The sequence below is a fragment of the Cololabis saira genome, chromosome 8, assembly GCF_033807715.1.
Source record: "Cololabis saira isolate AMF1-May2022 chromosome 8, fColSai1.1, whole genome shotgun sequence".
NCBI classification, from domain to species: Eukaryota; Metazoa; Chordata; class Actinopteri; order Beloniformes; family Belonidae; genus Cololabis; species Cololabis saira.
Window position 1 is genome coordinate 35,419,034 of NC_084594.1, and position 22,410 is coordinate 35,441,443.

Here is a 22,410-nt window from a genome sequence, read left to right on the forward strand (position 1 = left end):
TCATAAACAAATAAACACAGCTCCAAAATTTAGATAAAAAATTGCACAAGTTAAATACATTAAACATTAGTAAAATACTGTACTGACAGTGACTTGAGAGAAGTTAATGTTCGCATTTCTGCTGCTGCTTAAGCCAATGTTTAGCTTTGGCACTAAACATCCTTAATTCTGGATTTTATTTCTGGTGGTAAAGAATTCCATAGGTGTGTACCCAGCACTGAAAGAGATGACTGACCAAATGTTGTCCTGCATCTTCTAATTTTACAATTTTGGTTGCTCATGCTCCTTGTCATTGTCCCACAGTTGTCTGCTTTGATACATATACATTGTATACATGGTGTGTGTGTGTGTGTGTGTGTGTGTGTGTGTGTGTGTGTGTGTGTGTGTGTGTGTGTATATAATGTGCATAGCTGTATGTATAGTGTGTGAATGTAAATAGCCTGTGTGTGTGTGTGTGTGTGTGTGTGTGTGTGTGTGTGTGTGTGTATAATGTACATAGCCTGTGTGTGTGTGTGTGTGTGTGTGTGTGTGTATAATGTACATAGCCTGTGTGTGTGTGTGTGTGTGTGTGTATAATGTACATAGCCTGTGTGTGTGTGTGTGTGTGTGTGTGTGTGTGTGTGTATAATGTACATAGCCTGTGTGTGTGTGTGTGTGTGTGTGTATAATGTACATAGCCTGTGTGTGTGTGTGTGTGTGTGTGTGTGTGTGTGTGTGTGTGTGTGTGTGTGTGTGTGTGTGTATAATGTACATAGTGTGTGTGTGTGTGTGTTATGCAGTGTAGTGTTCATTGCCTGTGTGTGTGTGTGTGTGTGTGTGTGTGTGTGTGGCTAAAACGTTATTTTATTGTCTGAAAAATGGTTCAAATGTTATTTTGTTACTTGGAAATTTTTAAATATGTTTCGTTGATGAGAAAATATGTTTCTCTATTTGTTTCCTACAGCTGATATAACATGAATAGGCTACGTATGTCTATGATGTACATTACACACACACACACACACACACACACACACACACACACACACACACAATGCTCTTTGCTATGGTTCTACATTTCCCGGCATGCAGCGCGCGGCTGCGTCAGGTCACGTGTCCTGGCCAACATCTGCTGTGTCTGGGCGCAGCTGATGAACGAGCTGGGACCTGCTGTTACAGACACACATTTCTCACCCAGGAGGAACTAAGTGCCTTGACGGACTGCTGCTTTTCATGTAAGCAAAATGTAGCTTTGCCAACCAGGCTTTACCTAAAGTAAGCTGAGTAGTAGTTTTTGCGTAAAAGCTTGCGACGTCAGTAGCATCTTAATAGACGCTCCAGACCCCTTGTGGGAAAAAAACAACCAAAGATGTACTAATTCATGTATAAGGTAAACAACACGAGTTATTTACCCGCTCCTGCCGTCTCTAGTTAACATGCCACGCGTTTAGGCGGCGGGTTTCGGAGTAATGTTAGCAAACAGAAGGTTCCGGGTCGATGTAGGAAGCATTCAAGACAACTCTGGGTTGGTATTAGTGTTACCAGTCCCATCTGAACTGTGAAGACCAGAGGACTGGACCTGAAACACCAGCAACTCCTCCACAGCCTCATGACCAGGCGGATATGGCCACATGGGTGTCTGAAACAGGAGAATGAGAGGATGCCGCTATGTGTTCCTGAGGACTGTGCTGCGGAACGTATCGATTAGCTGACCAGTAATAGCAGTGTGAGAGCCTGACTCTGCAGAAGAAGCTGGTCCTGGTGTCCCATGGCGGCCCTGAGAGCTGGCAGCATGCTGGCGGAGCTGGCAGCCCCGGGAGGAGCGGCTCTGTCTGCGGGTCTGTCCTCCAGCAACTCCTCCTCCGGCCTGAGCCCCGACCCCGGGGACCGGGGCTGCAGGAACGGAGCCCTCATGGATCCGTTCGGGATCTTCCTCCAAGGTCTTCTGGCTGTGATGGCTTTCAGCACGCTGATGTGTGAGTATGGTCGGTGTGGTGGACATCTGACAGACACTGGGGTTATTCAGAACAGTCACTATATTATTCATGGCCCAATCTAAAATAGAACCTCAAAAAGGAAGAAAAATCCAAGGCACTCTTCTTCAAATATAAAAAACCTTTATTTAAATTGGCTATTTCATGTGAAAAATATTAAAAAGTGGGATACAGCCCATGTGTTTCGGCCACAGCCTTCCTCAGGGTGCAACAGTGACTCAATGCATTGATTCTCCTTAAATAGGATGATTGAAAACACCTGGGCAGGTGGGAGGACAAATACAAAACAAAAGAAATAACAGATAATGTCCAATAGATTGCTCCACCAATTGTTAAACAATGAAATACTGGAGATAGGAAAAGCAAAGTTACAAAAATGGACTGAAATCAACGTCTTCATTTAAACCTGGATGGATAGTGGCTTTCATTTGGTAAATGTAAAATCTCTCTCTCTGCAGAAGTAATTTGAGTCTGTCACCACCTCTAATGTTTTTTGAATACTTTCTAGGCCTTCAACCATAAGTGAACCTGGGTTGCTGTCATGTGCTTCAAAAAAGTGCTACAATAGAACCTCACAAATTATGGAATTTCTCAAACAAATAAAGCGAAAAGCTTCACTAGTCTTGATTGTTTTTGTTGTTGTAAATATAGAATAGAAATCCTTTATTATCTTTGTACTGGTACAATGAGATTAGGCAGCAGCTTTGTAAAAGTGCACACATGCAATAACTATGTAAACAAAGACTGTGTAAACAACAAAATGAGGAACAGGAAACAAATATATATACACTATGAAAATGAGTGAATGAGAGAATAATGATGCACATGAACGAGTGGAAGAATATATTGCACTTGAATGGATGGAAGAGTATTGCACATGAATGAGTAAAGAATATTGCACAGTATGAGGTAGCTTATTGGTTCAGAAAGTTCACAGCTTTGGGGGAAGAAGCTGTCCCTGACTCTGTTTGTTCTGGTCCATATGGACCTGAAGCTCCTCCCAGAGGGGAACAGGTCAAAGAAATGGAAACCGGGACTGGTGTTGTCCTTTAAAATGTTCCTTGCCCTACTGAGGCAGCGGGAGCTGTAGATGTCAGACAGGGAGGGCAGAGAGGACAGAGGGCAGCCGATGATCTGAAATCCTTATGCCAAATTAACAGGCATGTGAAAGATTATTTTGAGAGTTTATATATATATATATATATGCATCCACACACACTTGTATACATACGTACGTGTTTAAGGTATTAGGTTCTGTGTCCCAGAGATGAACATACTTGAGCCTGAAATATATTCTATCTATAATATTGAGACCAAGAATTTCTTTGTGAATTTTATTTTAGTTTCTGCAATGTCACAAGTTAACATACACTAAGATTATTATACCTCTAAATAATTTGTTGGATCCCAATGTCATGGCTTTGGAAGCTTCTGACTGGTTAATTGAAAACATTGATTGGAGGCACACCTCAATCATATTGCTGTCTTGTATGACATCTTGGAAAAATAACAATTAAAACAATTATAAACAAGTGTACGCACCATGAGAATGCCCAGCTGTCATACTGCTCGGGAAGGGGACTGGTTCTGTGTCCTGGAGATGAACAAGCTTGAGTGTGAAATGTTCATATTAATCCCAGAACAAAAGCAAAAGATCTTGAAAAGATGCAGGCTGAATCTAGTAAGAGAGTTTCATCATACACAGTGCAATTTGTCTTGTACTGACATGGGCTGAAAGACCACCCAGCAAGGAAGAATACATTACTCCTAAAGCAACATAAAAGAGCCAGATTACAGTTTGCAAATGCACACTGGGACAAAGACCTTACATTCGGGTGACTAGTCCTGTGGTCCGTAACTAAAATTCAACTCTGTGGCCGTAATGACCCTCGTTACATTTGGAGGAACATATAGCTTGCAAGGCTGAGAACACCATTACAACTGTGCAATAAGGGGTGGAAACATCATTTTGTGGAGATGTTCTGCTACGGGACGGAATAGTGAACTTAGCAAGAAACTATAGATGGCATCACGAGGTCAACACTGTAGAAATAATGCAGCAACATCTCAAAACATCTGCATGGAAGTTGAAGCCTGGGTGTAATTGGGTCTTCCAGATGGACATTGATTGTAAGCATACCGCCAAAATACTCAGGAAGTGTCTTAAAGTTATGAAATCAATGTTTTGAGTGTTCACCCAAAAGCCCAGATCTCAATCCTAATGAAAATGTTTAGGCCGAGCAGAAATGGAGTGTGTGAACAAGGTGGCCTACAAACCTGGCTCAGTTACACCTGATAGGAAGGATTGGGCCACAATTCCAGCAAACTATTCTGAGAAGTTTGTGTGAGGATACACAAAATGCTCTACCCAAGTCATACAGTTTAAATACAATGATACCAGATACTGAGAAAATATGTGAAATACACATATTACTTTAAAGAAAGTGATTAAAATAAATTATCTCGTTGTTATGGTATTTGGCAAATACAAATAAGTGATCTAAAACATGAGAGAGTAGAGTGAGGCCAATGCTGACCCAGCTGCATACAGGGTGTGTTCAGAGCACAAACTGAAGTCATAGCTCATAGTATTACTTGCCTACATGAAAATGAAAAAAGCGCTCAGTTAATCTTTGGCCAGCACTGCAGAGTTGTTTAGAAAAGTAAGCATGTTTTAAATCCAGCTGAGGGGCTCACAGCTTTTTAATAGTTTGCAGAAGGCTTTGTCATCAGAGTCAAAAATAAGGGCGTTGGAAGGAAGGAGGAGTTTATTTTGTGAAACATCTCACTGTTGTTGGCTGCAAAAGCTTGAATAATCCCTTTCTACTTGTATACTCTTAGAGCTTTTAAAATGAGTACTTTGTACCCCAGGATATTTCACTTTATTGATGTTAACTGTGTAAGTTACCTGTAAAACACTGGCTTGTTTATATAGACTGTATACCACTTGAGTAATTGAATTCTAGACTAACATGGACTTATATAGACCAACAATAACTTTATTAGTTTATTACTGTTTTATTTTAATCAATCGTTGTACAGTTTTAATTACCTGTTGCGTAGAAACTAGAGTGGTTTAACCCCTCTTCTTTTCTCACCTTGAAAAACAGTTTCCTGATCATTTCAAAGAAATTAGAGTAACTGAAAAATTGATCTATTATTGATATATTCAGAAAATAATTTCATAGCTGCTGTATGGGGTGTTAAGTGAGGCTTTAGTTTTTTATCCAGACAAGTTCTGACCACCAATACATTGTTATTGCTTGGTTTTTATCCTACAGCAGCAAACCATCCACATACTCTCTGGATGAGGGTTGTAACTTTGCGAAATGCAAACAGAGGAGATTCCCTTTGATTCATCCTATTTGTGTGATTGATCTGTAACAAAATACCTCTGTGACTGTGACACTCTTTCCTGTACAGTAAAACGCTTCAGGGAGCCCAAACATGAGAGGAGACCCTGGAAGATTTGGTAAGACAACTGAGTCAGCTAATAAATATTTCTGTGCAAAGGCATCTCTTACTTAACTTACTTAAGGCGTGCTAACTTAACTACCTCGGAAGCAACTTGACTGTTGTCTCTGCAGGTTCTTGGACACTTCAAAACAGGCAATTGGGATGCTGTTCATTCACTTTGCTAACGTCTACTTGTCAGACCTCACAGAAGAGGATCCCTGCTCACTGTGAGTGTATCACTGTGTAAGAGTATCCTGATTCTTCATGCTATAAACATCACTAAAACTGTTAAATGAAGATGATTTTTGTCTTGTAACTTTCTACTACAACCAGATTCAGTCTTGTCCATGTTTCCTCTTTCACAGATACCTCATTAATTTCTTATTAGATGCCTCTCTTGGCATGCTGGTGATCTATGCAGGGGTAAGGGCTGTCAGCGCCGTTGTGGAATGGAGGCAGTGGGACTCGCTACGATTTGGAGAATATGGTGAGTGGGCGTGCCAGCAAATTGATAAAATGCTTTCCTTGTCCAATAGGTAGCAGTAGTGTTCCTCTGTCCTCCAATAGTGAATTTCTTACAATGCTTTCTTCTGTTTCATACAGTTTACTTATCAGCAAGGCTGTGCAATCTGATGACGTTTTGTTTATCTGTCTGTCTGTATATCTGTCTGTCGACACATGTATCACGCCCTCATGTGTGTAGGAGAGCCAGTCCAGTGCAGAGCATGGTTTGTCCAGTGTGTCCTCTACATCCTTATCGTGATGTTTGAGAAAGTTCTGATTATGTTGGTCCTTCTCATCCCTCAGTGGAAGAAGGTAAGAAATAAAAGTAATTGTTTCAAAAAGTTAACATGTGTAATTAATGTCCATTGCTGTAGTAGTTTTCTTTTTTAAGTTGTGTTTTGATATAGAAAAACTGCTATATCAAAAGACTCTCCAGAGCTCTTGTTTCCTTGTTTTGCCATCATATTGCAAAGCGTTGAGAATAACCTTGTTTCCCCCCCCAAGACAACATCATACAGACAACATACTGTGTATGTGGACTGCTTCTCACTCCCAGTATTGCTCTGTCACATGTCTTACTTGCTTTAACTAGAAAACATTTGGCAATTTTTGTGTTACCGCATTGAGTATTCTGGCGGAACATAGTTAAAGAAGGTGTCAGATGTTTCTGTAAATACGGCATGCTCATTGATGATAGGACATAGATAAGGGTTTGACTGAAAGCATCAAAAGATGTTTTTCCCTGTTCAGGAAACGAACCTGGGCCACGGTGGTGAGAGCGTCGAATCCTTACTACTAGACCACCAGCGACATCTGATACTACTTGAATCATATGTCAGGTCGTCATTTCTGTGATAATGCACATATTCAACTCATCCTGTTCAGGGTCACAGGGGAATAAAGCCGATTGCAGCTGCTATCAGGCAAGAGGCAGGGTATACGGGTGGTAGAAACATGTCTGGACAAATACGACAAACAACACTTGTTTTGACCTGGAATCAAAGCCACCACGCAGTAGTGAGAGTGATCAGTCCTTACCACAAAACAACCAGGGAAAGTGTTTTCACTTTGGCAGTCTACTTGGCAGTAATCCACTATTTAAACCAAAAAAAAACCCATAACCATTATTAAGCATAAACATATAAAAGCATGCAACCAGTCAGTGGCAACTCTGATAATAAGTGAAAGTAATGCAAGTGAAAGGATTTGTGTCCATCCCAGGATCATGGAATCATCTGTGAGATATTTCACTCATAAGAGTGAAATATCATTATTGGTTTACGCTTAACCACAGAGCTTATCTCCTCCCCATTTTTCTTATTTAGCCTCTTATGCCACCTCTCAAGTCGGTGCAGAGGCATAACACTGATGTGTTTAGTAAAGCAAGCTGGAATAAAGGCACTACTGAGGTTCACTTAATTGGCTGGGTGAATGGGGTTTCTGTGAATTTACAGTAGCAGGAAGTGATTGCATTTAAATACTCTTAAAAATGACTTATTTGTGTTAATCATAATAATAATAAAGTTATATTAACAAAAATAATAAAAACATAATTTCATTATTTCTGAGCAGTAAAATGGATCAAGTTTGTCTCTTTTCCAATTGGGTGTCCCCCGGATTTCTTTTTTTATTAATTAATTTTATTTTTTTATCATTACTACCAATCTGTGCTTTCCACTCAATGTGTGCTCTTTGATATGTTAATTTTTATGTTGACAATTTTCTCATGTTCTGCGTTCTATAGGACAGATAAATAATTGTTTACTTGCTCATTAAAATCAAAACTTTCCAGCAATGACAAGTCCTTTTGACAAACCATTGCCCCTGTACTTTAATCCATTTAATTTGTGTCCTTTACACTGCTTTTCTGGTATCCACTGATGCCATAGAGGGGACTCCTGTCTGGGAATCAAACCCAGAGATAGCTAGATCAGAATATTTGGTCCTTACCACCAGGGAAAGCATGATGTTTTCCTGACATTTTCTTTTGAAAATCTGGACTTTTGATAGATGACAGTGGTTAAAGCACCAAAAATTGCCGTTAACAAAAACATCACTATATGGCTCCACGTTCTTAAGCATTCACCATGAGAACGTTGATTATCTATTACCTGATAGGATAAGCTAGCATGAACGTGATACACTTTTTTTTAATTTATTTTTTTCTCTGTTTTATCATACTTTTTTTTTTTTTTTAACATTGTAAGTGGAGATTATGTCTGCACTTATATTTGTTGTGTGTTTGTCTGTGTTGCAGCTGGCTCTCCTCAACCCCATAGATAATCCTAACCTGGAACTGGCCGTTGTCATGCTCATCGTTCCATTCTTCGTCAATGTAAGTCTGCTGTTCCTATATGGTTTTCCTTAAACCTGGATTTTATATCTCCTACAAAGCAAAAGCACTTATCTCTAACATTTTATGACATCACTATTTCTTCATATCACAGTCATTGTCCTGTGTCTGTGTCTTTCAAGAAATCTTTGCACTTTTGTTTATATACAAATCAATTCAGTCAATTTCCTGAGGAAACACACCAGGGTTTTTGTGTTTGGTTTAGGCCCTCATGTTCTGGGTAGTAGATAATTTCCTAATGAAGAAGCACAGGACAAAAGCAAAGCTTGAGGAAAGAGAAGAGGACTCCCGTGGGAATGGCAAGGTTCGCTACAGGAGGGCTCTTTCCCATGATGATTCAGAGTCTGAGGTAAGTTTTGCCCAAAATTTGACTTGTAAGAAGACAGTTCATGTGCCCATGACACGACTAGACGAGAGCCATTTGTTTCTGGATATTTCAGCAAGTCCAGGGGAACAGAAGCAGGGGAGCAATCTCCCTCTTTGCTGATCCACAAGTTCCAGTGGACTGATCAGCCATCACCCTACATTCTGTTATAATTCCAAGTTTTGACAAAGCGTGTTATTGCATTCAAAGTTGTTATACATCCTTGAGGACAGTAGTTTCTCCTTGGAGCCAGGCAAATGAAAATAACTTGTAGCCTAATGATTGGGATCTGACCTGCAACAGCCCATGGTCTTCACGGGACCATCTTCTCTTGACAGAACTCCTGCTGAAGCTGCTGCTGTAGTGATCTGATCCCTTGTTGCTCACACTATTGGGACATAAAACCACCCTTATACTTGCACCTTCAAGTCAGTAAAATCTGCCTGTTATTAATAATTACTGGCTGAACAATATATTGTATATTTGTGTGTGTATGTATGTATATAAATGGATACGTGTGTGTGTGTGTGTATATATGTTTATGTATGTATGTAGCAGCTTGGGCACCTTTTTTAAGAAAGAGTGGCTCAGATCCTGGGTAGTTGTGGCTTTTCCACTTTCGACGAGTTGGGCTCTTAGCTAAAAAGGACTTGTATAAACCAACAAGCTCACCACCTGAGCATGTGTTCAGCACTGGCTGTAATGTGGTCACATTTTCCAGGGCAACACTCACACCAGAGAGAGTTGACAGGCTAGTATTTCTGGCAACGAATTGTACTTTTTACTATCCTTTTTGGAACGGTGGTTTATGCAATAAATGCACTTTATTTTTGTGCACCTTGTTTGAATGCACAAAAAGAAATCAGAATATATTATTGAAGCTTTTTGTTTTTCCACATATTTTTTAGTTTTGTTTTTGTTTTTTTCTGAATTTATGCAGTATCTATCTTCAGCCTTTATATTTTACATCCACACATATGGAAAATGTTTTTTGAGAGTTTTTGACTCCAGTGCTACTGAGCTGTTTTTTATTTATTTATTTTTTTTAAGGCTGCAATTGTTCCCCAACAAGGGGGCAGAATAAAGGTTAAATGTGAGTTGTGACATTACATCCTGTGTGTGCGCAATCTTCTCAGTGTAAATTTCTATTAACATCTTGTCAGGTGCCCAGAAAATAGACTGGTTAGTTGTTAAGAGCGTCTCAGTACTAAAGATAATCCACAGGCAATAGTTAGCCTGTGGTGTCATCCTTCACAGTACATTACATCATGAATCACACACTTAAGTTTACAGTTCATTTGTTTCCCCCTCATTTCTGCAGAACCTAATATTTCTGATTTTGTTTTTGTAATTATATAGTTAGGTTTATAATTAAGTTTCTTAATTGTATTTGCTTAACTGTTTTTCATCTTTTTTTTTTTCAATTTTTTTTCTCAGATTCTTTTCTCAGCAGATGATGAGATGGATGAGTCTGATGAAGACGATGGCCGTCGACTCACTGGTCTGAAGACGGTTAAGAAGAAAAAACTTCGCATGGGGATCCCTGTTTGAACTGCGTGCCGGCAGCGTGCCCAGCTTTGGTGCTGTGAATGATTTCTTCCGGTACCGCACAAGCCCACGTACATTCTTCCCTTTATTTCCACAGAGTATGATATCAGCCTTTAATCTTTCTGGAAGATATACGATTATATTGAACTTCCTTTTTCTGTTCATGCCTGGAGGACTGCAGCATTTTTTTGCATTTGACTATATTCAGACCAACGCCACCTGTCGCCATGGAAATGTTATTTGTTGGGTTTTAAGGTAGGAAGAAAAATAATCCAACTATTTACAAACGTTACAATGTTGAGATGTACTGTAAGCATTATAGGAGGCAGTTACAACTGATGTACTGACTTAAATGGCAATTTGTAAATTTGTGGTAGTCTCAAAACAAACTCAGATGGACAAATGTTTGGCTTGATGAGAGCCAGATATCCATATATGATGCGAATAATTCTGAGTCTGTTTCAAATGATTTAATAACTTGTCCCTAAAGTACCTTGGGTAAAACATAGATTCCTTGTTAATTTTGTCATCATAAACTTCTCATATGGATGTACCGCCATTTTGTGTGTGGATGTTCATGTACGAGCGTGGGTGAGATAGAGACTTGATAGAGCAGCATTTGGCCACCGTTTGAATACTGAACCACAGCTACACACTTTACCACAGCACATCTTGTATGTAATATTAATTTTCTCATAGAGCATGTTAATTCCTTCAGATCTCATTTAAACTGTCAAACTACTAAAACCAGAATTACAAAGATAACACTGCAACATTGTGTTGTTCTGTCTCTGTTTAATTAATGTACACTCAGCACAATTTCTTGACAGGAAAACCTGAAATGTAGACATATTTGCAAATTCATTAAAAAAGAAAAACTGAAATATCACGTGGTCCTAAGTATTCAGACCGTTTTCTCAGTATTGAGTAGAAGCACCTTTTTGAGCGAGTACAGCAATGAGTCTTCTTGGGAATGATGCAACAAGTTTGTCACACCTGGATTTAGGATCCTCTGCCATTCTCCCTTGCAGATCCTCTCCAGTTCTGTCAGATTGGATGGTGAATGTTGGTGAATGCTCAGTTGGGTTTAGGTCTGGGCTCTGGCTGGGCCGGTCAGGAAGAGTCCCAGAGTTGTTCCTAAGCCACTCATTTGTTATTCCAGCTGTGAGCTCAGGGTCATTGTCTGGTCTGATGGTGAACCTTCGGCCCAATCTTTGTCTGGACGGCCAGGTCTAGGAAGAGTTCTGGTCGTCCCAAACTTCTTCCATTTAAGGATTATGGAGGCCACTGTGCTCTCAGCAACCTTGAGTGCTGTAGAAATTATTTTGTAACCTTGGCCAAATGAAACAGAGGGAAAAATTTAAAGGGGTCTGAATACTTTCTGTACCCACTGTATGTATGTATGTTTGTATGAAACTCCAAAAATTATATTGTGCAAAAGCTCATTCAAGTCAGCAATTCAACGTCAAATGTTAAACTAACTAGACGTAAACTCGGTACATGCAAAGTAAGCTACGTCAAGGCTTTATTTCTAATAATTGTGATGATCATGGCTTACATATTTTTGAAAACCCCAAATTCCAAATCTCTGAAAATTTGAATATTTGGAAAAGATTCAGGCTCAAAGTGTCACCCGCTCATCAGCTAATTCATTCAAAACATCTGTGACGGGTGTGAAGGGAGTCTCTGTCTGGTTCAGTAGAATTCACAATCATTGGGAAGACTGCTGACCTGGCAGTTTTGCAGAAAACCATCATTGACTCCCGAAGCCTCAAAAGGTGATTGCAAAAGAAGTTGGATGTTCTCAAAGTGCTGTATCAAAAAACACATTAATAGAACGTTAGGTGGAAGGGTAAAGTGTGGAAGAAAAAGGTGCACAAGTAACTGGGATGACTGTAGTCTGGGGAGGATGGTCAGGGAAAGGCCATTCAAAAGTGTGGGGGAACTTCACAAGGACCGGACCGAGGCTGGAGTTAGTATGTCAAGAGATACCACATACAGACGGATCCTGCAAATGGGCTTCAAATGTTGTTTTCCTCTTATCAAGCTGGGCTAACATAGCACCAGCCCACACTGCCAAAAGTACCAAAACCTGGTGAAATAACCAGATTACGGTGCTGGATTGGCCAGCAAACTCGCCAGACCTGAACCCCATAGAGAATTTCTGGGGCATTGCCAAGAGAAAGATGAAAGGCATGAAACTGAAGAATGCAGCAGAGCATCCTGGTCCTCATGACACCTGAGCAGTGCCACATGCTGATAGCACCCATGCCATGCCACATTCAGGCAGTAAATTGCGCAAAAGTGCCCCAAACCAAGTACTAAGCAAGATTAAACCATTCAGAGGGACAATTGTATACAATTTGTTTACAAACATTTTCTATGAATTATATGTGATATTCTATTTTTTTTTAGATTTTCATTTTGAGGTTTTCATAAGTTGTAAACCATAATCATCAAAATTATATCAAATGAAGGCTTGACATATTGAGTTGAATGTTATGAACCTAGGTCATACATTAGTTTCACCTTGTAAATCTTAATTGCTGGAATAAATGAACTTTTGCACGATATTCAAATTTTCACGTGTGTATACATACACGCACAAATCACGCCGTCTGGTGGATAAACCTCTGAAAACGAGTGATGTATTGTGCGTTTAACAGACTTTTCTGTCTAAGCAGGATATAGAAAGCAGGGAGGTGAGTCTTTCTATATCCTCTACCACCGACTGTAGCACTAAATTTGTGCGGGGCAGAAATTCTGCCAGCGTTGCAGTACTATGGCATAAAAGGTACAATCAGCTGATGAAATTGATCAGACTGAATGTTGACTGGGCTTCAAGAATCAAGTTCAGCTGTGGGAATAAAACATTTATTATATTGAATACATATACACCTTTTGAAAGCCCTGAGATAAAGATGAATATCTTAATAGGCTGGCATATCATATATCCAGAACAATCCATCCACTTGTTTTTTTTTTTTTATTGTGGGTGATATGAATGCTGATGTGACAGATTGTAAATCCTTATTTGCCAATCATTTAAAGCAGTTTTTTTTTTTCCAATGATGAGTTGATTCTCTCCAGTGACGTGCTCTTGCCTGTTACGGATACCAGTATTAGTGAAGCACAGCACACAACATCATGGTTAGACCACTGTATCTACACTGAGGATGCACATGACTCCTTAGAGGCCATCAGGATTAATTATGAATTTACATCTGATCATGCCCCTTTTTTACCAGCCCTTTTGCTCTTGAACAATGACATCCAAGAAGGGAAAATAAATTGGAACCATCCGACTGAGCAGGGTTCTTAATCTGTAGTGCACCCAGTCTGAAATCATGTTTAATAATATGGTTTTGCCCAAAAGTGCAGTGATATGTTCTGAGAAATTGTAAAAATGTGCAACATGGCACAGAGTTGTGCTCACTGTATAAGAAAGTTGTACAATTCCTTCTTATCTCAAGTAGATCGCTGTATAAAATTTAAAAGTACAAAGCCAAGCCAGGGTGGAATGAGTATGGAAAAGAGCTTCATACTGAGGCCAGAAGGGCTATTAGACTATGCGACTATGGATCCTGTATTTGACTATAAGAAGAAGGGATATTTTAAATATGTTCTGCGATTTATTAAGATAAATGAAAGTAAATCTGAATGACTTGCAAGGAAATGACACGTAACAGTCCCACTGAATTTTGTAAAGAAATGAAAAGAGTCTATAATGTAAAAACATTCCTGCCAACAAACATTGATGGTGCAAACGGACCAGACAAAATTGTTCAATTGTGGAAGAAACTGTTTAACTGTAGTAAAAGTAATCCCTTTGTGATAGACAACATAGACAAACATGAAGATGTCATTATTTCTGTACAGGAAGTTAGTGATATTGTTATGGAGCTGAAAATTATAAGGCTGAGCATTATTATGTGCAAGCACAAAACCTTTTACTTTGTTTGACTATTTGTTTCACTGGGTTTTTCATTCTTGGCATTTTACCAAATTCTATATTGTCTGGGATTTTAGTGCCTATTGTAAAAGATAAGACTGGCAAAATGAATAGGAAACACAACTATCGACCTATAGAGTTGTAGGTCGATAGTTGTCTTTGCTCTTCATTTAGCCAGTATTTTATCAAAGGTCTCGGAGAGGGCTACTGTATGTTAAATAGATTTGAGTTTATCGTCACATCTGATAACCAGTTTGGCTTCAAACCAAACCTTGACACTAATACGTGTAGGCTAACAGACTCTGTAAACTGTATCGTTTATATTTTGACCAACCCTGCTCAAAGCTCGGTTAGGTTATTTTTTAATCTGTGGAATAACTGGCGCCTTAGTTTATATGGCATCGGATGGACTTTCTATGTTTATGGTGTCTTGTTGTTGTTGTTTTGTCTATTTTTGTTTACTATGGACCATATATGTGTCTGAATAAAACGGTTTGATTGATTGATTGATTGATATACCTTTGTGCATGTGTGTGTGTGTGTACAAATGTCTGTACAAATATGTATGTGTATATATAAATATATGTGTGTGTGTACAAATATATATGTATATGTGTGTACATATACATATATGTGTGTACATATATGTGTGTGTGCATACATGCTATTCTGCAATGGTTAAACTGGATGATGAAACAGCAAGTGATGGAAGTAAATTCACATTATAAATGCCTTTCAAATAAAGGAAATGCTATATCAGCTTGCTGTCTGATCCATTTTTCCCCTTTAAATTCAGTGTTGTGTTTTGGGGCATTTCATTATGACGTTCTCTAATCTGTAATTGAACTGGCACTTGTAGAAGAAGAAATACTCACTTTTTTCAATTGAAAAAAAGTTTATTTGAATTATTTAAATGAGGGATCTGCTTACAGTTTATCAGTAGATGTTGCAATTTTGTAACCAATTTTGAGCCCCCCCTGACATTCAACCATAATTGTGTGCCCAGAAATTCATTTAATTTGCTGATTCTTCTTCGTCGGACAAGAATATTTAGTTATTTTAAATACGTGACATGTTTCGGCGATTTCTTCCCCCTTCATCAGAGTCTCTGATGGCTTTACAAATTAAATTGTAAAGCCATGGACAAATTGAACTTTATTAAATCATTACAGAAATTAATTTATTGCCTTCAGCTATTTACAAATACTAAACTGAATACACGGGCAGTAATCTTTTGGTATCTTTCCATTAAAGAAAGAAAAATCCACAATACTCAATAATTTAAAACTTACAGAAGTAAGAATTTATTCAACATTGTCAATTGAAAATGAGACATTGTCTTTGAATTGCGGCTCAACAGAAACATTTACAAAAAAAAAAAAATGATTTTGACTTGGGCAAATTTGTTGGTATCTATTAAAAAGGTTTAAATTAATTTGAACAAAGAAACATGCACTCATCTGCTGGGTGGTGGATGTCATTCATTTTCCTTGTAGTGCCACTTGTGTCCAGAATGATCAGTGTTTGGCTTGTAAGCTCATGGAAGACCCATTCCAGCTGTACTATACCTTACGTAACTCTTAATAATACACGCTGACAACAGATGGCAGTGAAACCAAGGGTAGGGCTCTAAATGATTCATTGGGTAAGATTTTTTTTTTTAACTTTTCCTGAGTATATTATTTTCCCTAAGTTAAAGGTCAGTGTTGAATTGTTAGTGATATATCGGCCATTCTACAGAAATAGCAGGACATACTACCATTTGATTTTAAAAATACACAAATGTACAGCATGTACAGTTATGGCACACATTGAAATGACAAGGCAACTCTGGTTTCATGAGCTTAATTGGGGTTTTTCTCTTTGTTTTTGTGCTGTATAAACTACTTTAAAATATGATCAGCCAGTCAGTGAATACAACTAAATGGAGAGTTGAAAAAGAAATATAGTGCCATGATGAAAATGACTCACTAAATAGAGAGCAGTGTTAATTACAGCCTTGTGTAAATAAAAAAAATTCTGCACAAACTCTAGGTAGAGATTTTAACACAGTACTTAATCACTGGATTAAGAACTGAATAAATTGACAACAACTGCAGTAAAACAGATAACTGTAAAGCATCAGAAACTATTAAATAGGTCTTGGCGGCGTATACATCCCAAAGACAAAGAATTCTCTCACTTCTCACAAGTTCATCAATCTTATTCACGTATCGACTATTAGCCTATTAGTAACTCCGTTATCTCCAAAGTGAATGCCATTGTAATGCATCCTATCATTATCAGTGATCACGCATCGATCACTCTGACCTTAAATAAAAGCAAATCTGTCAAAATCAGCAACAGGTGGCGATTTAACACATCCTTACTAGAAGATCCTGTCTTTGATGATTGTATTAAGAGAAACTGGGCATCCTTCCTTGAAGTAAAGGATTTACCAGAAATATCCCCGTCATTTCTTTTGGAAACAGGCAAAGCTGTGCTAAGAGGACAGATCATTTCATATTCATCCCATAAGAAAAAGAAGAAAGAATCTTGGAAAAAAAGATAAAAGAATTAGAAAGAATGCTAACAACCCAACTCCTCAAATTCAGTCTGATCTGCAGAAATATAAACTACAACTGAATGACTACCTAATAAAAAGAATACATTTCTTATCCAACTACTTAGACATGGACATTTCCAATTCCACAATAAATCTGGCAAATATCTGGCCAATTATTATTGTTGATAGTGATAGTAATAATAACTGTATTTGTATATATTTATTTATTTGTGTATGTACTGTACATATATATATCTAGAGACCACTAATATCATTGCAATAGCTTTGCAATAGCTTTTCCTGCTGAATTTCCTCTGGCCAGTAGATGGCCCAGTAGAGCAACTGAAGCCCCAAGAAGCTTTGTGTGGTTGAGTGAACCAATCAATCCTGCATGAGGCTTCATCTGGCCATCACTACATAACAGAGGTCAACAAAATCAAACTTTAACTGAACCAACCATAGGAAACTAAAGCACTAACTGACCTTCTAAACGGACACATGAGGGAGACATATTTGCTGGCTTATCAGGCCATTTTGACAAAAAGGGGTAAAACAAAATATCTACTTAAACAAATAACAGAAAAGATTAAGCTAATCATTACAGTACTAAACAGTAACCCATGGGGAAAATAATCTAAACAATCAAACTCTCTAAAGAAAAAAAAACAAAAAAAAAACAACCAAAATAGGAAACCTAAACTTTTCTTTGAATCTAGTGGATTAGTCCAGTTAGGCACCAGCCCCATTTGAGCAGATCTATAGTAGCTGGAACCCTTTTGCTTCAACGGGCCTGGTAACTTTCCCTTCACCGCAGCCTCCCAGGAGCTGGAAAAAAGAAACAATGTACTGACAAACCAAATCAATAAGGTGACAAAATAAGTTAGTTAACTAAGTGTGCACCCAATCAGTCAACTATTTTGCCCAAACTTGTTAATTAAAAAAATATGTATGTACAGTACTTTTGAATTTAGATAAAACCAAAAAATGTTACCAGAGTTTTGCTTGGCGTGTGTGTGGCTGCTCATACTGCCATCACAGTCATGATGAGAAAACTATTTGGACACTATTCTATTTCACGGCTGCAGTGCATCCAGGGCATGTGTGTTGACCCCAGTTGTATCAAAAGTTCACAAGTTGAGAGGGAATTTGTGAAGTGTTTGCCTGCATGCTCACTCGCTGTGTGAGTGTGTGTTTGTGTAAACCTTGGGGATTGACTCCAGATGTGTACAGGCTCAGGGTGTTGGCAATCCCTTCAGAGCGCACCACTGTACTTGCTGTGGACTCTAGTGCACAAAACGCTTTGGGAACTTCTCCACATATGGCTGACATCAATAATGTCTTTTCTATCAATTCTTCAGATCCACACGCCTTCAGAAACCTAACGTAAGTCTGAACTTGATGATGAAGGGCAGTTTTGTAGTTAAAGCAGGATATGGGTGTAGGTTTCCTCTTTCTCCACTAAAGGGCGTAAGAGAGCTGCAACGACAAATTCTGGATTAACTACAGAGTTTTATTGATGTTTACGTTGCACTTACGTATATATGTATGTATATATATATATATATATATATAAATATATATATATATATTTTCTTCACACCCAAAGACCCCAATACGTATATGAGCCCTCCCCCAATCAGGGCTACCACATGATTTTTGAATGAGCAAAATTCATACAAGTAATGCAGCCCAAACTATTCATTAAGAATTCATCATCTATAATTAAGATGCACATTCTAGTAAAAATTGCATTTCTAAAGCTGCACAAGACAAAACTGAACATTCAGCCAAAAAATATATAGTTCCATCATTTAATAATTCAGATATACAAATATCACTCTAAATACGGTTTAAATCAGCCATTGAAGTGTCAGCATTTCTTGGCTCTTGCACTGTAAGTACACTATAAGAAAAAAAATAGATGTATATGTGAGAAGGGAATCAGCAGAGAGAAGAAATTAGGGAGATATATAACCATATTCATAATTGTATCAAAATATGTTGCTTAAAGATAATTTAGTTAATGTGTTATTTTCAGGGGTTAAAGTAGTTTTAAATTCTTGCTGGTACTATTACAAAATACGGTTCTCTCTCACTTCATGCATTTTTGAAAAGCAAAGGTAAAAAAAAGAACAACAAAGAAAAATAGTATCTCAAGTATCTCTGTTATTGCAGTTATTATTCTCTACATTGTTGTTTTCCCTCTTTTCGTTTGACCAAAATATTATTAGGGTATTTTAACATATTCCTTTCCGTTTTTATTTAAAATGTCCATAAATGTTACTCAATAACTCAGAGCCAACTGTAGAAGTTACCAGTTTCATTAACTGTTCGTCCTGTCCTGCTGCAAGCGGCATTTTTTGACTTTTGTGACCCATTTGCGGAAAAATCTACTGTCCCAGTGCATTATATCAAATGCACCGGCCCCTCCTCTACCTGTGTTTTGGAAGTAAACGCACATGCGCAGTCACATACTGCTGCGTGAAATCTCTGAATGCAGCTTTTTCGAGCTGTCCTGTGTTGCTATAATTGAATAAAAATGACATGAAACATAAATTCTTATTCTGCTGCCAATTTGAATTGGGACATTTTGCAATGAACAGAAGGACATTAAACATAGCGTTTCACATGTCTAAGGCTGACTCCTAGCATGGGGGGGGTGACCCTGCCAAGCCTCTGTTGAACATGGACCAAAACGGACATAACAACGTTCAGAAACTATTTACAAAAAGATAACCTCAATATATAAACCGACAACTAATATAGTCAAATGTGTTGTTTATGAATTTTAGCTGCAATAACTTACATCGTAAACCTACCGCTCATTCAGCACAAGCTTCTGAAGGCTGACGCTGACATTTGTGTAGCATAGAGTTATATCCAGCCAGCACATAATATTTGTGCATCACACATGCTTTATCAAGTCATGTCCTCGACCAAGTGGTGCTGCAGGGGAAATACCCACCAACTCCCAGCCGTACAGTCCTTATGATATTCTATGAATTGGATTTTCATTTAAAATATAAAGGATTTTTTTCCCAGAAAATAATTACCAAGGTCCGGACCTCATTGACCTCATAGCTACTGCCATGACATACACATACACATATGTGCCAGTCATAAGCCACACGGGCACAAGTTTGGCACGTGAAAGCACTTGATCTGATTCCCAGAACTTAGGTGATAATGCACTGATTTAGAGACAGCTTTCAGACACAAGGACAAGTAAAAGTTGAATTGATGAGAGACTTTTGTCTAAATTTGGTTTGCAAGTTATCACACAATAAAAATGGCTAAATACATACAATACAGTTTTTTGTTTTGTTTAACAAGTCTATCTTTCCACAGTTTTAATTTGAAGGCAATATATTTGATGACTGTAACAACATATGCACTCTTTGTTTCTAATATACACTAACTGTGTCCAGTTTGATTTGGCATTTGACAGATTAAAAGTGCATTAATGACAATTGTGGTTTTAAAATGTGCTGTCCAGATCTATGCTGGTCTGAAAATTAAGTGGAAGGCCAGGCGATATTTCAAGGCACCTTGCTACAATCTTTTATTTATTTATTTTTCTCAGACTGCTGAGGTGAAAAGTTGAACCCAGGGCTGGCCTTCTTTTGAGAGAGGGCTTAGCTCTAAAGTCAGGCACAGGCTTAATATTCTTCAGTTCCTCCTGCCCTCCCTCATGCGCTCCACTTCTCTCCCCTTGCACACGGAAACAATTAGCATCTATGATAAGACGCTGTACATATTTTGCCTATTTCATCTCACCAGATTATGTTTAGTTTTCCGTCCGAATGAAAGTCTCATATCCTGTTGACAAGGTGTTGTTAGTCACAATTCCATCTCATCTAGGTACTAGGAGTCGGAGAGACAAAGAAAGACAAAGAAACTGCACAAGGCCAAATGTTTATTACTGCGGGGAGTTGAATTCCAGATGTTGAGATAATGAAGAAAATAAGCAAACAATTATGCAGAAAGACAAAGTTGGAGGGAAAAAGGGACCGGTAGACTGACAGACGACACAACTGATTTAAGAGGCAAAAAGTTATGGTTTTTTTGTCTTACTTTCAAAAGCCCAGTTTAATGTAATTTGCTCTGTCACCTGAAAACAAAACAAGAAAATTCTTTAGGTTTATAATTCTGTTGACATGCAGTTCTGAACATATGACCTGAAAAAGTATGAAGATATGTTATTATTTGAACATATCGTACGAGTAAAGTCTATTTCTGTGTACGTGTGAGTGTGCACATGTGTGCGTCCTCCTTAAGGGGCAGAGCTTCAGCCACCGTGTGAGTTTTACCAATCTTAAACTGTGTTGTGTCACTGGACTTGCTGATTCACACACAATTTTCTAAAGCAACATGACCCACAATTTAAAAACAAAGTCTGATATCTTTCTGGTCCAGTGAAGGACGGGAGTACACGGCCTAAATATACAAGTCTTGACGGTAGATGTTGAATTGTCCTGAACTCCATTCCCCATCTGTTGTAGTTTTGGAGTGGTTGTGATAACCTCGGCCTGACCCCCCCACCGGTCTTATCTTCTCTCGGGAGTCAGCTGAGAGAACACTGCGCTGCAATTGGCGGCAGCCCCATTAAAAAGGAGGAGTTTCTTTACGATTGTGTTTGTGAAACCATTGTACAGTGAGAAGTTTAGTCTACAGCCTAGATCATAAGAGAGCGTTAAAACACAGAAGCAGAAACGTGTTTAGGGTCAGTATTTTAGGAGTCAAATGTCAATTCGATCAGGCAGAAACCTATTAAGAAATTCTTATACTGATGCTTCTCGTAGTCCACAAACAACTGGTTGTCAGTAGATTAGTGTGGGTTTCTGTAAACAGGATGAATGTTTGCATCAATACATCACAGCATAACTCTAAATGACTTTCAGTCCATTTTTTTCAACTTAAAATGTTTAAAATGAAAGAATTTTGATGAAAGTGCTAAATGAAGTGAATGTTAGTAGCTGCAGGTAATCCGTTGAAGGGCTTTAAAGTCAGATTAGATCATAGGACCACTCTGTTTGTTTGTTTTGATATTAGGAGGGGTTAGACTCCTAAGGGACCCCCTTCTCCCCCCTCCACTAACACTCTGCTACCCCTCCCCACGATTCCCCCTCGGGGCACAGTCGACTGGAGCCCTCCTGACCTTTCTGTTACTCCTTCTGAACCCGTGTTAGCCAAGGCATCCTTAGAGCACAAGGTAAATGAAGGAAGAATCTGCCGTGTCTCGGCGTCTGTTGAACAAAATCACAACCAGATTGGTTCATTGGAGGAGTGTAAGCTTTGCCACCCAGGCAGCCCGGGCCCTTCAGCCCAGATCAGCGCTATTAGACGTGCAACCTGGAGGAGTGACATTGCTTTTATCTGTTTGTGTGTCTGATATGCAAAAGCACACCCAGTACCCTTTAAAGGAAAATGTCTTAATTGTGTAAACAGATTGGCTTAAGGCAGTTATTGTTATGTAATCATTACTACTGTAACAGTTGTTAGATGTATGAAGTATCTTCCTAGCTTTAAATTTATTGAGGTACTTCTGAGGATATCATTTTAATAAATACACGAGTTAAGACATGAATCTCTAAAAAAGTTATTCATGTAAAAGTTATACATTGTTTTTTCACTATTACAAATAGTCTTTGTTTTTTTTTTGTTTTTTTTTTATCTTTTTAGAAAAAGAACAACATAAATGACAACATGGACACA

General features: G+C 38.4%; 1 protein-coding gene across 1 annotated transcript; it reads left to right on the forward strand.

The window, feature by feature from the left end:
* Positions 1 to 1,102: 1,102 nt before the first annotated feature.
* stimate (STIM activating enhance) lies at positions 1,103 to 14,909 on the forward strand. Its single transcript, XM_061727883.1, has 8 exons — positions 1,103 to 1,955; positions 5,397 to 5,445; positions 5,561 to 5,656; positions 5,795 to 5,916; positions 6,133 to 6,245; positions 8,191 to 8,268; positions 8,492 to 8,635; positions 10,088 to 14,909. Exons 1-8 carry the CDS (start codon positions 1,748 to 1,750, stop codon positions 10,199 to 10,201), a joined length of 924 nt encoding a protein of 307 aa, XP_061583867.1. The 5' UTR covers positions 1,103 to 1,747; the 3' UTR covers positions 10,202 to 14,909.
* The last annotated feature ends 7,501 nt before the right edge of the window (positions 14,910 to 22,410 follow it).